General features: G+C 42.7%; 1 protein-coding gene across 2 annotated transcripts in view; it reads left to right on the top strand.

Moving 5' to 3' along the window:
* mrps9 (mitochondrial ribosomal protein S9) overlaps positions 1-17325 on the top strand; it is a 151408-nt gene that overhangs the window by 86786 nt on the left and 47297 nt on the right. For both annotated transcript variants that reach the window (XM_038817816.1, XM_038817817.1), the window contains exon 5: positions 536-615. In XM_038817816.1, the coding sequence (XP_038673744.1) occupies positions 536-615 (80 nt within the window). The remainder of the gene's footprint in view (positions 1-535; positions 616-17325) is intronic.

The following is a 17325-nucleotide window of genomic DNA, read 5'->3' as shown; positions in this document are numbered from 1 at the left end:
ATATGAAACCAAGGTTGCATGGAGTCCTGTTCAGCCTCTGGTGGTTGTTAGGGAGAGCAGTAGTTAGGGTTGCCAATCCTCCAGATTGCCCTGGAGTTTCCAGGAATTGAAGAACAATCTCTAGGGCTCTGCTATGTGCAATCTGGGAAAACAAACATCAGTATATTAAAGAAGATATTTTTTCTTTCAATATTTCCTTTTACTAGATATAAAATTAATAAAAATGGGGGGGGTGGGGTAAAGCTATTTGGCAAACAGCCAATTGGGGAATTAATTCAGCATTGACAGCAAATTTTGCATGGTTGCATTTGGTATTGATAAGCTTGTCTTCAAATGATAATACTAAGAACTCAGCTATTGGCAAATGTGGGAAATTTGGAGCCCTAATATTAAAAAATCATATCAGGAGTACACACCTTTATTCCGAATATATACTTTGGTGCACCGACAATGCTAGATACACATTTACTTCACTATTGTCATTAGAAAATTAAAATATGATGAACTGTAACATAATTTTTTCCTCTGTTTACAGCTGTCCAATGGGGAGAAGATGGTCGTCCTTTCAGTTACCTTTTTTACACAGGAAAGCAGTCCTATTATTCACTTATGCACGTGAGTGTATAAAAAAAATATAAGTTTCAATGGCAATAACTTGCTACATCTTTAAGTGGCTGTGTTCATATCTTTTAAATTAAAATTGACTTCTCAAAATTAAATAAAATTTGAGAGCAGTGTCTATACAACCAACCATCCCTATTATCGAAGCTAGTCCAGACATGACTACTCACTCTCCTGCCATTAACTACAGCTCATCCCAAATTCTGCTTGCCTGTGTCCTTTATTTCACCAAGTTCCATTCATTGTGATTTGAAATTTATGCCAGTCAAATAAAATGTTGGAGTGAAATCTGACACAAGTGTAGTGTGGTCCACAAAAGTGTTCTGATTATAATTTACTGTGTCATTATAATGTTGCTTTATGTGATGCCTACTAAACTTTGGAATTCTTTTATCACGTTTTGGCTAGTTTAACTCTTCTATTCATATCTACTTTCTTCTTTGGTGGTGTTAGAATAAATGAATATTCAAAGTTTTTGAATAAGGTAATCATTAACGGCCTGGATTGTTTTCACTGCAGTTTTCATTTGTTATTCCACAGCTTCAGTCTTATTTCAAAAAATCAAAAAGGGGTATAACTGTATTTAAAATATATATATCACATTTCAAATAGTTTTGGACATTAAAAGTTTGAAATATAGCCTATCCCTGAAAAGTGAATTCTATTGAAGAAGGAAGTGTCATTGTGTACTGCAGGATTGAACGGCTTGATAAGTTCAGTCTTTGAACATTGAAAATAAATTGTGGTGGTTTTTTAGTTGCTACTTCCAATATTGGCACAGAAGCAGTTTCTGAAATTATTTATGTCCAAATTTCTATTGAGGGACTTCTGAGTTATGCAGTTATCCAATTAACTAAACTGTCACATGGTAACCAATCAACAAGCTGACATATCTGGCGTACCATCTTTCTGAGTCACTGGGTTCAGTTGAATTGCACAAGTTGAATGTAAAATACCTGTGCCTTTCCAAACCTTGTGAAAATAGTACTGCTCTAAAAGGTAGGCTATTTGTGTGTGCTCAATTTCTGCTGATGCAAACTTAGATTTTTGGTTTAAATAAATGAGGTAAAAGGGAACTTGATAGAAATTTTTGCCTGGATTTTCTTAAAGTATGGGGTGGATATGAGAAAACTGGTTTGCAAATTGCTTGTGATTGCAGTATTTTACTGTTGATTATGTTTGTTTCTTAGTACATTTCCTGCTGATGTGCTGGGGTAAGATAGTATCTTACCCAAGTTGCCAGCTGTTTTTCTTACCACTGCTTTCCCTTTACAGGTTGACATGGATTAGTGTTTGAGCTGATGTGTTTTCAGTTGGGGCTTTTACTTTGTAACGGGTTGTACATTATTTTCAACCTGAAATGACTGATAAAGAATCAGTCTAGTCAATGCCCTGTTACATTTCTCCCTTCCACAACCCCCTGTCTGTCTCGTCTCTCCCTTCTCCCAGTAAAATTTTAATATTCTCTTGCACACATTTTGTACCATTTTTTATATATGAAGGAGGAAATGGAGACAAACAATTATGATGTGTATACTTTGTACATGAACACAGATACAGTTCACTCATGTAATATTTATGAAACAAAACATGTTATAGTAACATGTAAATAGATTATAAAGCTTGAAGAGTTGATGAAGTAAATACAGATTATGTGATGTCTTATTGCTCTTTTGATCCCTTATGCATTTGAATTCCATCCCAGAATTATAATATATCCTGGTTCAATGGAGTTTACCGCTGCAAGTCTGCAATAGGTTACAACCAGGAAATCTACACCTTGTAGTTTGTTTTTAAAAGGACACTAGAAATATTATGGGTCTCCTGTCACAAATTCAATATATCTTCTGCTCCTCGGTCGAAAAATCAATAATACTTTGTCCTATATCACATGATATTACTTTTATCTTTAAACAGAAATGCAACAAAAATCAATGTCGATTTTTAGAAGTATGAAAATATCATGAGTGAATTTAAAGACGTTAAATAAAGTCTGTTTGCTTTTGGAATTTTTGGCGTTATAAAATGAGAGCAAACCATCACTTTAGAATTCACTGAGAATTATCTGGTAAATGTAATACACTAGTATGAATTACTTAATTCTTTAATAAGAAGTGCATGTTCTATGTTCAGGCACAATATAGTGACAACCAATACACTTTCACAAATTGTGATCAGATAACTGCCAAACTAGGAACATAGGAACAGGAGGAGGCCATTTAACAAATTAAGTCTGTTCTGTCATTCAGTGACATCATGGATGATTTGTGACCTAACTCCATAAATCCACCTTTACATTCATGGGATGTGGACGCGCTGGCTAAGCCGGCATTTAGTCCCCATCCCTAAGTGCCCTTGTGAAGTTAATGGTCGGCTGCCTACTTGAACCACTGCAGAATACCCACTGTTAGGAAGGGCGTTCAGGGTTTCGACCCATGTCCTTTGATATCAGTTTACAAAGATCTATCAATCTCAAATTTAAAATAAAACAATTCCCTGAGCGGAAGAGAGATTCAACCTATTGCATTTAAAAGTTATTCTAAACTACTCCAGAAGACCTGCTTTGGACAATGCCCCCATGTCCTAGATTCCTCAACCAGCATAAAATATTCTATTCATCTGCTCTAGAAGACTTCAAAACAAATTTTTTTTTACATTCATGGGATGTGGGTATTTATTAAATATGGCATTTATTGCCTAGTTGCCCTTGAAGTGGTGATGAACTGCCTTCTTGAACCGCTGCAGTCCCTTTGGTGTAGATACACCAACAATGTTGTCAGGGAGGTAGCTCCAGGATTTTGACCATGAAGGAACACAATATATTTTCACGCTTTTTTATTGAATTCAAATTCCACCATCTGTTGTGGTAGAATTCTAACAGCATTACCGTGGGTCTCTGGATTACTAGTCTAGGTATAAAACCACTGCGCCAACCCCTCCCCCAGTTTATGCAATCTCTCATAATTTAACTCTTGGAATCCAGGTGTCATTTTGGTAAAACAGTGTTGCACTCCTCCAGGGCTAGTGTATCCTTCCTATGGTATGCTCACAATTGCTCACAGAACTTCAGATGTGGTCTAACCAGAACTTTGTATAGTTGAGGTAAGACATCTATCTCCTTGCATTCTAGCTCTCTAGAAATCAAGGCCAACATTACATTAGCCTTTTTGATTATTTTCTGTACCTGTTAATGAAATTTTAATGATATATGTACATGGCTCGCTGCCAAGTCTCTTTGGACTTCTGCTTCTTCTAGCTTTTCATCATTTAGAAAGTACTTTGCTTTGTTCTATTTGGGTCTAGAGTGGATGACCTCACATTTTCCTGCATTAATATGCATTTGCTATGGTTTTGTCAATTCACTTAATCTATTGATAGCTTTTTCTAATTTTAAGCTTCCATTTATATGACTTACAAAGCTTCCCATCTTTGTGACTTCAGCAAATTTGGGTTGTGACTTTATTCTATCATCGAAATCCAATCAATATGGGGATAATTGAGGTCCCAACACAGATGCTTGCTATACACTATCCCATCAATTATAACACATGTCCATTATTCCTACTCAACCAATTACGTATCCAGATCGATAATTTACCATGATGAACTTTACCTTTCACTAACATTCTCTTGTGAGGAACTTTGTTAAATACAGGGGAGGTGGTAGTATCACTGGACTAGAAACCCAGGGACTTCAGATAATGCTCTGGGGAACTGAATTTAAATCCCACCATGCTAGATGGTAGAATTTGAATTCGATGGAAATCTGGAATTAAAAGTCTAATAATTACCATGAAACTATTGCTGTACACTATTGTCGTTTGGGGAAGGAAACCTGTCGTCCTTACCTGGTCTGGCTTAGATATGCTGCCAGACCCACATTGGTTGACTCTTACTTGCCCTCTTAATGATCTAGCAAGCCATTCCGTTGTATCAAACCACTAAAAATGCAATTAAAAGGATTGGAAACAGACATCAACCGAGGCACCGGAAATTTCAAAAGCAAACCCAGCATTGTTGACCCTGCAAAGTCCTCCTTACTAATATCTGACGGACTTGTGTCAAAATTGAGAGAGGAAACAGCCTGACGTAACTCACAGAATCATACCTTATAGAGTAATGTCCCAGATACTACCATCGCCATCCCTTGTTATGGCCTGTCGCACCAAATTGGGAGGGGGTTGTCCTGGAAGCCCTCAAAATCGACTGCAGACCCCATGAACTCTCATGGCATAAGGTCAAATATGGGCAAGGAAACCTCCTGCTCATTACCAAGTACTGTCCACCCTCAGCAGATGAATCCGTAATCCTCCATGTTGAACATCATTTGGAAACACTTAAGCTGCCAAGGGCACGGAATGTACTCTGGGTGGGGAGTTCAATGCTTCAATGTCCATCACCAAGAGTGGCTCAGTAGCACCATTGATTGAGCTGGCTGATTCTTAAAGAACATAGCTGCTAAACTGGGTTTGTGGCAGGTGGAGAGGGAATGAACATGGGGGGAAAACATACTTTACCTCCTCCTCACCAACCTATCTCACAGAAGCATCTGTCCATGGCAGTATCGGTAGTGGCTACTGCATAGTTCTTGTGGAGACAAAGTTCCATCTTCGCATTTAAGGATACCCTCCATCCTCATGATACCACTGTGCTAAATGGGATAGATTTGGAACAGGTATGACAGGTCAAGACTGGACATCCATGAAGCAGCAGCAAAATTGTACTCGACCACAATCTAACCTCATAGTCCAGCATATCCCCCACTCAAGCCAGGTGACCCCCCGCTTCAATGAAGAGTGCAGGAGAGCATCCCAGGAGCAGCGCCAAGCATACCTAAAAATGAGGTGTCAATCTGGTGAAGCTACAACACAGGACGGCTTGCATGTCAAACAACATAAGGAGCAAGTTATAGATGGGGCTAAGCGATTCCACAACCAACAGACCAGATCTTGGCTCTGCAGTCCTGCCACATCCAACCGTTAATGGTGATGAACAATTAAACAACTCACTGGAGGATGCTCCACAGATATCCCGGTGCTCAATGATGTGGGAGTCCTTCACATTAGTGCAAAAGATGAGGTTGAAACATTTGTAATGATCTTCAGACAAAGGTGCTTAGTGGCTGATCCATCTCTGCCTCCTCCAGATGTCCCCAGCATCACAGATGCTAATGTTCAGTCTATTTGATTCAATCCACATGACATTAAGAAACAGCTGAAAGCACTGGATACTGCAAAGGCTATGGGCCCTGACTATGTTGTAATTGAATCCATGGGATCCCTACAGTGCAGAAGGAGGCCATTCAGCCCATTAAGTCTGCACCAACCCTCTGAAACAGCACCCTCCCTAGTCCCAGTCCCCCGCCCTAACCCTGTAATTCCACCTAACCTACACATCTTTGGACACTAAGGCAATTTAGCATGGCCAATCCATCTAACCTGCACATCTTTGGGCTGTGGAAGGAAGCCGAAGCACCTGGAGGAAACCCACACAGACACTGGGAGAACGTGCAAACTCCACACAGTCACCTAAGGCCGGAATTGAACCTGGGTCCATGGTGCTGAGAGGCAGCAGTGCTAGCTACTGTGCCACCATGCCGTCAATTCCGACACTAGTCAGACACTGAAGACTTGTGCTCCAGAACCTCCCACACCCCAAGCCACGATCTTCCAATAAAGCAATAAAACTACAACACTGGCATTACCCAGCAATGTAGAAAATTGCCCAGGTATGCCCTGTGCACGAAAACCGGGACTGATCCAACCAGGCTAATTATCGCCCCATCAACCTATCCTCCATTAGTAAAGTGACAAAAGAGGTCATCAACAGTGCTATGAAGTGGCACTTGCTTACCAATAACCTGATTTCTGGGCTCTATTTGGATCTGTCAAAGTCATTCAGCTCCTGACCTTGTGACAGCCTTGGTTCAAACATGGACATGGAGTGTGGCATCAAGGAACACTGACAAAACTGGAGTTGATAGGAATCGGGGAAATCTCTTTTACTGGTTGGTGTCATATCTAGCACAAAGGAAAATGGTCATGGTAGTTGGTGGCCAATCATCTCAATTCCAGGACATCACTACAGGAGTTTGTCAGGGTAGTCCTCGGCCCAACCATCTTCAGCTAATAATTACAGAATGTTCAGCATTATATGCTCCTCCGACACTGGTACAGTCCATCTCCAAATGCAGCAGCCCAGACAATATCCAGGCTTGGGCTGACGAGCAGCCTGTCACATGAAACTGAAAATGAAATGAAATGTGACATTTGCGTCACACAGGCAATAACCATCTCCAACAAGAGAGAATCTAACCATCACCTCTGGATGTGCAATGGCATTACCATTACTGAATCCACCCACTACCAACGTCATGGAGGTTACCTTTGACAAGAAACTGAACTGGAGTAGCCATATAAATATTGTGGCTGGATGAGCATATCAGAAGCTTGGAACCCTGCAGCGAGTAGCTCACCTCCTGACTCCCCAAAACCTGTCCACTATCTACAAGGCAGTAGTGTAATGGAATACTCTCCACTTGCCTGGATGAGTGCAGCTCTAAAAACACAAGAATCTGAACACCAACCAGGTCAAGGCAGTTTATTTGATTGGCATCCCAGCCAAGCATTCACTTCTTCCACCATGGCTACACAGTGGCAGCAATATGTCCCATCAACAAGATGCAGGAACTTGTGGGTTAGCCCTGCTGCCTCACTGCGCCAAGGTCCCAGGTTCGATCCCGGCTCTGGGTCACTGTCCGTGTGGAGTTTGCACATTCTTCCCCTGCTGGCGTGGGTTTCGCCCCCACAACCCAAAGATGTGCACGCTAGGTTGATTTGCCATGCTAAATTGCCCCTTAATTGGAAAAAAAATGAATTAGATACACTAAATTAATTTTTTTTTAAAGATGCAGGAACTCACCATTGCAGGGACTGAAGCTTCAAAACCCATGACCGTTACCATCTGAAAGGACAAGGATAAGAGATACCTGGGAGCCCGAACACCTGGAAGCTCCCCTCCAAGTCACTCACCATTTTTGACTTGAAAATATATCAATGTTTCTTCACTATCACTGGGTCAAAATACTGGAGCTCCCTCCATAATAACACTGTAAGAAGTCTTACAACACCAGGTTAAAGTCCAACAGGTTTGATTCAAACACGAGCTTTCGGAGCGCAGCTCCTTCCTCACCTGAGGAAGGAGCTACGCTCCAAAAGCTCGTGTTTGAATCAAACCTGTTGGACTTTAACCTGGTGTTGTAAGACTTCTTACTGTGCTCACCCCAGTCCAACGCCGGCATCGCCACATCATAATAACACTGTGTCCCTACATTACAGGAATTGCAGCGGTTCAGGAATGCAGCTCACTACCATCTCCTCGAGGGCAACTAAGGATGAGCAATAAACGCTGGCCTAATCAGTAACTCCCACATGTCATAATTTTTTAAAAATCTTCTGGAAGTCAATAGACTTGCTCTCTTAGCTCTAGCCAGCTCTTGTTAAGATGGACCTACCCATTGCAAATCCTTGCTAATTTGTTGATCAACTGCAAATCTTCCACTCGATCCTTCCCTAGTATTTTCCCAGCAAGAGATGTTAAGCTCTATAATTAAGGTCTATAATTCTAATGGTTTTCTTCTCACATCACTCTGCTAGTTAAAGAAGATATGTGGAATGTTGCAGTGTAAAGCATTGATTCCTAAGAAGACTTTGGATGATTATAGTTAGGGGATCTGAAATATTCTCTCTGACTTCCTTTACCTAAAGTGTCAACAATAATATTTGGTAAGATGTACTTTGGTTTGAGTATGTGTGATCTCTTCTATTTTCTGTCTCTCATCTGCATTGCTTTCGCTTCACCCTCACCTTTGCTCTCTCTCTTACTTTTTTCTTTTTTTTTTCTTCTGCTCCCTTGCAATCTCTTTCACTTGCATATTTTCTTTCACTTAGTTTCTTAATTTATAAACCGCAAATGAGTAAATAAATACCTGTTTATAAAAGGTTGTGTTAAGGATTTAACTCTAACCCAGAGTAAAAACGATGTTCAAGAATACTTATATTCCACTTTGAGATCATCTTCCGAATGCCACTTACAAATATTGGTATCAGAACATGGCAATCCTTTCTGTAAATTATTCCACTACTACCTTATAGTTTTGTTACGCATTTGAAATATCGCATCCATAATTTCTTATTGTCACGCTCCTAACACAAGCTGGTATATATTGTACAAAATAGTGTTATAAAATCTATTATTCTGTGTAGCCCTTGAATTTATTCCAGCTCATATTTGCAGTTGTTCTCATGCATGTGATAAATAGTTTACAACCATTGCACTGTTTTAATCCCACTGGTTTCAATTGCTTTACATGTTTTATTAATTCAAATACTAGATTTGTATAATGCTCCCAGATTGAAATGCAAATAATTTTTAACGTGTTTGATTTAAAAAATAAACCGGGTTTTACAAGAAGAATGTGGTGGTATGAAGGCTGTGGCAAAAAATTTGACTTGGCCTCCAAGGTAGCCATTTTTGCTCTAGAAAGAGTGCAGCAAGGTCTACCAAACTGATTCCTGGGGTGGCAGGACTGACACATGCAGGGAAATTGAATCGGTTAGGATTGTATTCGCTGGAGTTCAGAAAAATGAAGGGAGATCTCATAGAACTTATAAAATTCTAACAGGATTAGACAGGGTAGATGCAGGAAGGATGTTCCTGGTGGTGGGTGTGTAGAGACTAGGGGTCGCAGTCTGAGAATACTGGGTAGACCATTTAGGACAGAGATGAGAGATTTCTGCACCGAGTGGTTGGCCTGTGGAATTCATTACTACAGGAAGCAGCTGAAGCAAAACATTGTATGTTTTCAAGAAGCAATTAGATACAGCACTTGGGGTGAAGGAGATCAAAGGATATGGGGGGGGGGGGGGGTGGAAGCGGGATTAAGCTATTTCATAGAATTTCATAGAATTTACAGTGCAGAAGGAGGCCATTCGGCCCATTGAGTCTGCACCGGCTCTTGGAAAGAGCACCCTACCCAAGATCAACACCTCCACCCTATCCCCATAACCCAGTAACCCCACCCAATGCTAAGGGCAATTTATCATGGCCAATCCACCTAACCTGCATATCTTTGAACTGTGGGACGAAACCGGAGCACCCGGAGGAAACCCACGCACACACGGGGAGGATGTGCAGACTCCACACAGACAGTGACCCAAGCCGGAATCGAACCTGGGACCCTGGAGCATGTTTTAAACAAACTCAAAGCCACGGGAGATACTTTCTTCCTTGGAGACTAATATCCTGTCTCATAAGTATTTTATTATATTGATTTAATGCAGGCATCCTAATAGGATACAAAAGTAATAATTAATGAAAATTGGCTAGAACTACTTTTCAAAAATCTTCATAAATTGCATTCTTCAATATGAAGCTGTTGGTGAGCTTGTTATTGTGGAAAGCTTAAATGCTTGCTGAAATGTTAACATGTTAAGTCTGCTTGGTGACTTGGTATGCTGCATGTTTTAAACAAACTCAAAGCCACGGGAGATACTTTCTTCCTTGGAGACTAATATCCTGTCTCATAAGTATTTTATTATATTGATTTAATGCAGGCATCCTAATAGGATACAAAAGTAATAATTACATTTAGAAAAAGATAAGGGAGCTCTAAAGCATGGCAAGAAGTTGGCAATCTAAACATCTTGCTTGGCATACAGGTTTATTTAGAAAATGAAGCTGTGCTATTTGGGTGTTGGTGTTCAGATTGTATTGATTTAGCTTTATTGTACCGACTCTTGCCAAACCATTTCTCATTTCCAGATGCTAACTAGTTGGCCAAGGGCTGCATTAATCTTCCGTATTTGGATTTTTTTAAACTGCTCTTGACCAGTGTGAATGGCAGAGTAAAACGGTATCGAATAACTCTGGTGCAAAGAATTCTTGCACAAAAATTAAGTGGCAAAAACGGTATCGAATAACTCTGGTGCAAAGAATTCTTGCACAAAAATTAAGTGGCAAAAACACTGAACAGCTGCTAACCAGCTCTATACTGTACAGTTATTTTCTTTGCAAATGAATATCCTTACATAGACAATGTAAAAGCAGTCCATACTTGTAAAGGTGAAATCCAGCACAAGACCCATTGATTGTGGTGATATTCTTACAACGTGGGCTACTCGTCTGCTAAATCAGGACTGTTTTATGCTGAGCTTCTCACACTTGAGTCAATTTTTGTTTGTTACTGTAGCCATCAATGATTATGACCCATCCTCAGATTTAATTTCAAAATGTTTTTCTGAGGGTTAATAGTAATAATTTAGGTCCTTCTTGATCACATTAATGAGATTAGTTTAAATTCGTTGATGGTTATGATCTGTAGTGTTACATTGGATGATGACTGTCAAATCCCATTTAACACATTAATATTCAAAATCTTACAGAATACTGTCTGTAAAATGTATTAAAACACAGGTTTTGAACCTTTAGGCACAGTAGGAATTCACTTTGGGTCTTCTGTTGTTTCTGAGGAGAGCTACAAGACAAAATCTCAGCTTGTCAGGCGCATTAATTTCTTGAAACCCTTTCACTCTTCATTGACCTTGGGCAAATGAGCTTATTGCCCTAGCTGAAATGAAATGAATGATAAATGCAGAAAGTGCCTTTGCTGAGTAATGGGACTGCAGCGAAGGCTTCTCCACAGAGTTTTATTCCTCTACAGCCTGAGGCAGCTCAAGGCCCCCTGCTGTTCATTTAAATAGGTATGTCAAATCTGCCTTGAAATGCTGCCTGTTTGATCTGTGGTAATATTTGTGAAGGTCCCATATGGACTTGAACCCCTGCAGTGGCAAGAAATAATGTGCAACGCTTCATAGTGCAGACACAAATTTTCAAGAGGATGCAACACCACATTTTAGTTGTCGGAGAGGGTGATGTAGCTGAAATGTGGCACTGTCAGCTTCTCACATGGTTGGGCAGAACATAGCGCAAATCTCAAATTATGCATAACCTTCCATTCAGTCATCACTTAAACTTTCAAACGGTATGCTAGATTAACTATTTTATCTGCATTCCATGTATTTTTAATTATTATTTTAAAAAAATTATATTGAAGTACTCTGCAAAATAACTGTCCAAAATTAATTTACTTGAGTGAATTTTAACAGGGCAGTTCTGGACATCAGTTCCTCTGCATTCCCTCCCTTCTCCATTAGAGTTGATTAGGAGTGGAACAACAAAGCCATTGCTAATTTATCACTAACTGTTTAACTGGAAAATGTACTTAAACATTATAGCATCAGATTACAAAAGGCTATATTTTTTTTTCTTCAAAAAACTGATTTCAGAAGATTATAATTTTGCATTGTGAAAGAAATGGCAACTTTTGAGTTCTTTTATGCCATATCATGTTTCCAATGCTTGAGTTTGATTTATTACTTTGAATGACACTACTGTGAATTAATTTCTTCAATTTATGGTAATGCTGTTTCCTTTAAAAATAATTAAAAATTGAATAATTTGTAGTAAATTTAGGAGTAATCTTTGCTTATTCCTAACTTTTCTCCTCACTAAATATCATTGGCCTAGGAAGAACTTTGTTATTAATTTTTTATGAAGTAAAATATTACATCCTCAACGGGCAGGATTCTCCGTTTCGCCGGCAGTGGACTCGCCCGCAGATTTCCTGACGGTGTGGGGGTGGCCACAATGGGCAACCTCATTGGCCGGCTGCCATGATGTAGGCTCCACCTGCCGGCAGGGACGTGCGTGCCAGAAAACAGGTCTGGTGGAATGGAGAATTCCACCCCATATGTTTCAACATTAGCTAGCTTGTTCTTTAGTTTCTAAAAAAATTTCAATTATTTTCCCCATGAAATTTGTGTGGGGATTGGAATTTGGTGGCTAAATCAGGTACATTTGATTTAACACCACTCGAATAAGTTCAAGTTAATTTGACTGCTGCCTGAAATGCACCCACCCCCCAAGAAATTGCATGCAATTGACAATATAATAAATTACAAACATTTTTGTCCCAAAATGTCTCCCGTTTGCAATAGAATTGCACCTAACTTAATCTACTTTTGATTGCTACAGCCTACTTTTGTTTTCTATAGGTATAACTTATCAGCATAGCTTGTCTAGTCAGCAAGAGGATAAGCTCAAACTTGGAATGTCCATAAACTTGTCTGAAATTAGTTTTGATGAAAATGACTAGGCATTCCCTGAATGATATTTCAGGTGCCTTTTCTGCTTAAGGGGGCAATGATTCAATAAGATGCCATGCAGAGGTTCTCCACCTTTTAGCTTCAGAGCCCCCTGCCCCCGGCCCACCTCTCAAGCAGTTATGAAAATCCGATACATACCCTGTAACACAAGTAATTTTCTGATATAAAAATTAAAGTCATACAATTAGACATTTCACTCGCAACCTGACTGCTATCGCTCATCCTTCTCCGTCTTTGACCAATGAATCATTACAGTGCAGAAGGAGGCCCTTCGGCCCATGGAGTCCAATCTTCCAAAAGAGCACCCTTCCTAGATCCATGCCCTCACACTATCCCCCGAACCCAGTAACCCCACCTCACCTTTTGAATCTCAATCTTGGGTTGAGATTCTCCTTCTTCACATGCTAACTTGCCTGAGAATTTCACATAATTATCCTTCCAATTTGCAAGTTCTTTGTACTTTCAAGCATTTTTAAAATCCATATACTGTATAAACATACTACTGGACACAATTTTCAATGCTACAGCAGACATTAATTCAGTTTGGGGGTTGGTGGAGACTGAAGTCACATGCCAACTTCTAGTGCTTCTCAATGCTGTTCTTAAACATATCCTGGTGATAAGACTATTGGCAGCAGTGGCACTTATCTGCATTGAGGCATTGGAAGTGGCCTTTATCTAAGTTTCTCAGTGCATGAGCAAGCTGGTCCTGTATCCATTGTCCACATGAGCAGGAGTCTGACGTGCAGGCTTAAAAAATAGACTCATCAAGAAAGAGGATGGCCTCATGAAGGTGGGTTTCAGCCATGTTTTGGTTTTTTTTAAATGTTTTTATTCTCCATTTTCACATGTTCCTTCAAAATTTACACCTCACCCACAGACCGTAAACGGTAACAAATACAAAATCAATCCCCTTAACAATAACAACGATCCCATCCTCTCACCACCCCAAACAACGGCCCACCTGTCAATATATGCATCCAATAAAACAAACCCTCCCACGGTGGAAACAAAAAACAAAGGAAAAAATAAAAAGGAGTCCGGGACTGCCCATGGCCACCATAGAGTCCACACACACACACACAGTCAACGTCATCCAACCTCTGAAAGAGTACCGTACATGATACCCAAGAGTTGTAAACACCCTCTCCCCCCCCCCCCCCCCCCCCCCCCCCGCCCCTTTCCAACTCCTCCCGTCCACTACCTCTTGTAAAACCCCTCCCCCCAACCTCGGTTCCTTCCTCCCAACCTTCCACCCCGGCTAGACCACTCAGACTCTGTTCTGCCAGGTTCCGATGGCCGCGGCCCCTCCCCCCACCTCACTCCCGTTCACTGGCCGGCTTAAACCGGCCAGTGTGGAGGCCCCCGCCCCGGTCCCTTTCCCCCTTGCCCGGCCCTAGGAAAGCCCAGAAATCCCCTTTTAACACACCAACCCCGCATATCCACCTACACGCCAAAGAGCCCTCACTTCGAGTGAGAGTCCCATCACTTCTCTTGTCCAAATATATACAACATTGGCTCCTTTAGCCCATACACCCACACGCAGAGGAAGAAAATAGTCATGAGGTTACATCGGCACATGGCCACTTCTCAAGTTCTGCCACAGTCCTTCTGCCTTCGCAAACCCCTCCGCTGCGTCCGCCGTTCCAAAATAAAAGTCCTTGAGCTTGTAAGTCACCCTCAGCTTCGCTAGATATACAATGCCGCACTGCACCTTGCTAATGTACAGTGCCCTCTTTACCCGGTTGAAAGCAGCCCGCCTCCTCGCCAACTCCACCGTAAAGTCCTGGTATACACGTATACCAGTTCCAGCCCACTGCACCACCCACTTCTGCTTGGCCCAGCACAGGACCTTCTCCTTTACACTGTACCTACGGAAGTACAGTCACTACCCTTGGAGGCTCACTCGCCTTTGGTACAGGCCTCCACGACCGATGAGCCCGATCCAGTTCATACTGGGAGGGATCCCAGTATACTCAGTCGGCCTTGGCCCTTCCAACTGCTTCGGGCAGCTCCACAATCCTCAAATTCTGTCGCCTGGATCTGTTTCCAGGTCTCCCATTTTTCCTCGCAGTTCCTTGTTAATCTCCATCACCTTCCACATCTCCTTCCCCATCGAGGTAAGTTGATCACAATGCTGCAATAATGTCTCCTCCACTTCTTTCAGCGCCTCCCCTTGCTTCCGCCACTACGCTTGCCACCGCCGTCATCACCGGGGAAATCGCCTCCTCCACCAGCACACTCAAAACCTCCCTCATCTCCTTCCTCATTGTCTTCATGTATTTTGTAAACTGCCTTTCGAATTCCACAGCCATCACCTCAGTTATTTCTTCAGCCGTAAGCAATGCAGCCTGCCCTGGTGCTCCAGCCTCCATTTTCCTTGGTGACCCCGCGGTGACCTTTCCACTCCCCGACGGACCTTCAGCTGTTTTTTTTACGGCCGTTTTTTTGCTCACCCTCTACATCTTCCTTTTACTGTGTCTTCACTGTACCTCCTCTGTGCCTTCGCCCTGCTTTTGCCACCTCCGTGGACCCTGGGACCGGGCTTGAAGCCCTGAAAATGCCGTTCCCGAATCGGAGCCCTCCATTGCGCGGCTGCCTCCTGCCTGCCGTCACCAGAAGTCCCCTCAGCCACGTTTTGTTGAGTCCGGGGCAGCTTGTAAATATTAAAAGACAAAGGTTTCATCTCCTCTATCTTCTGGCCACATGGTCCCAGATCACATCCGTGATAGCAATCATTAGGCCTGCAGTGGCAGGAAATAGCTAACATATAGACGTAACATATTGCTAGTGGCACCTTTTGAAGTGGACTTCAATGGTAATAACACTATATTTGCCTGACTATAGGCCAGTGTCCATGATAATGCATGAAGAGTATGTGGTGCACAGTACTTTATTTTCATCCAGCCTCTTAATTTTAGTTCCTCATCAATTCTCCATTCAATTTAAGCAGGATGATGTAATAATCTCAAATACTGACTTTCCATGGATATTTACTACCATTTTGATGCAGACAGCAGAAGCAAAGCTTTGCATCCCTGACAAATCCTCCCTCCTCTGTAGCGGCCTCGAGCCATTCCACCTTATACCCAGCTGAAAACTAGTGAAACATGGGGAGGGATTCTCTGATCCCCTGCCGGGTTGGAGAATCGCCTGGGGCCGGCGTCAATTCCGCCCGCGCCGTGTCCCGAATTCTCCCCCCCCCCCCCGTGATTCGGCGAGGGCGGGAATCGCGCTGGTCGGCGGGCACCCCGCGGCGCTTCTCCGGCCCGCGATGGGCCGAAGTCCCGCCGCTGACAGGCCTCTCCCGCCAGTGTGGATCAAACCACCTACCTGACCGGCTGGATTGGCGGCGCGGGCGGGCGCCCGGGTCCTGAGGGGGGCGCGGGGCGATCTGACCCCGGGGGGTGCCCCCACGGTGGCCTGGCCTGCAATCAGGGCCCACCGATCAGCGGGCAGGCCTGTGCCGTGGGGGCACTCTTTTTCTTCCGCCTTCGCCATGGTCTTCACCATGGTGGAGGCGGAAGTGATCCCCTCCCCTGCGCATGCGCCGGTATGACGTCAGCAGCCGATGACACTCCGGCGCATGCGCAGATGTACGCCGGCCAGCGAAGTCCTTTCGGCCAGGCTGGCGTGGCGCCAAAGGCCGTTCACGCCAGCCGGCGGAGTGGGAACCACTCTGGCGCGGACTTAGCCCCTCAATGTGAGGGCTTGGCCCCTAAAGGTGTGGCCCGACCAAGTTATATCCTACCAAGTTATATTCTTTCGGCTTCGAGTTAAGACCACTACAAGAAGACTAATAAAAACAGATTATTCCCGTGATAAATACCTAGCAGGATTTCAAGCCACCAGATATGTGCCAGGATGAATGGAACTTTGTGCTGTATCCAAAAATAGAATCCTTTTGGTGTACTTATAATTTTTCATTGTCAAGTTGAATTGGAAACTTGCACCAAAGTCATTGTCATAATGTAAATGGCCATTACACGATGTGTTGCATATTTTAATTTACTCTTTTATTTTATTTGCTGGGGAAAGGCTTCACTTCTGGCTTCTCTGTACGGGGAGAGCGTACAGACTCTGCACAGACAGTGACTGAAGCCGTGAATCGAAACTGGGACCCTGGAGCTGTGAAGCAACTGTGCTAACGACTATGCTACCATGCTGGAAGTACTGCCATATGAGAGAAGATTCGGATTCTGGCTGTGGTTGAAAAATTCCTTTTGAGGTTGGGTGGCACAATGGTTAGCACTGCTGCCTCACAGCAGTCTGACCTTGGGTGACTGTGGAGTTTGCACGTTCTTCCCGTGTCTGCGTCGATTTCCTCCGGTTGCTACGGTTTCCTCCCACAGTCAAAGATGTGCAAGTTATGTGGATTGGCCATGCTAAATTGCTGCTAGTTACGAAAAGTTACGGGGATAGGGTGGGGGATTGGGCCAGGGTACTCTTTCAGAGGGCTGGTGGTGATTCGATGGGCCGA

Source organism: Scyliorhinus canicula, chromosome 14, assembly GCF_902713615.1.
Source record: "Scyliorhinus canicula chromosome 14, sScyCan1.1, whole genome shotgun sequence".
Lineage (NCBI taxonomy): Eukaryota > Metazoa > Chordata > Chondrichthyes > Carcharhiniformes > Scyliorhinidae > Scyliorhinus > Scyliorhinus canicula.
The sequence above is the reverse complement of the archived record's forward strand: the minus strand, read 5'-3'. Positions and strand labels throughout refer to the sequence as shown.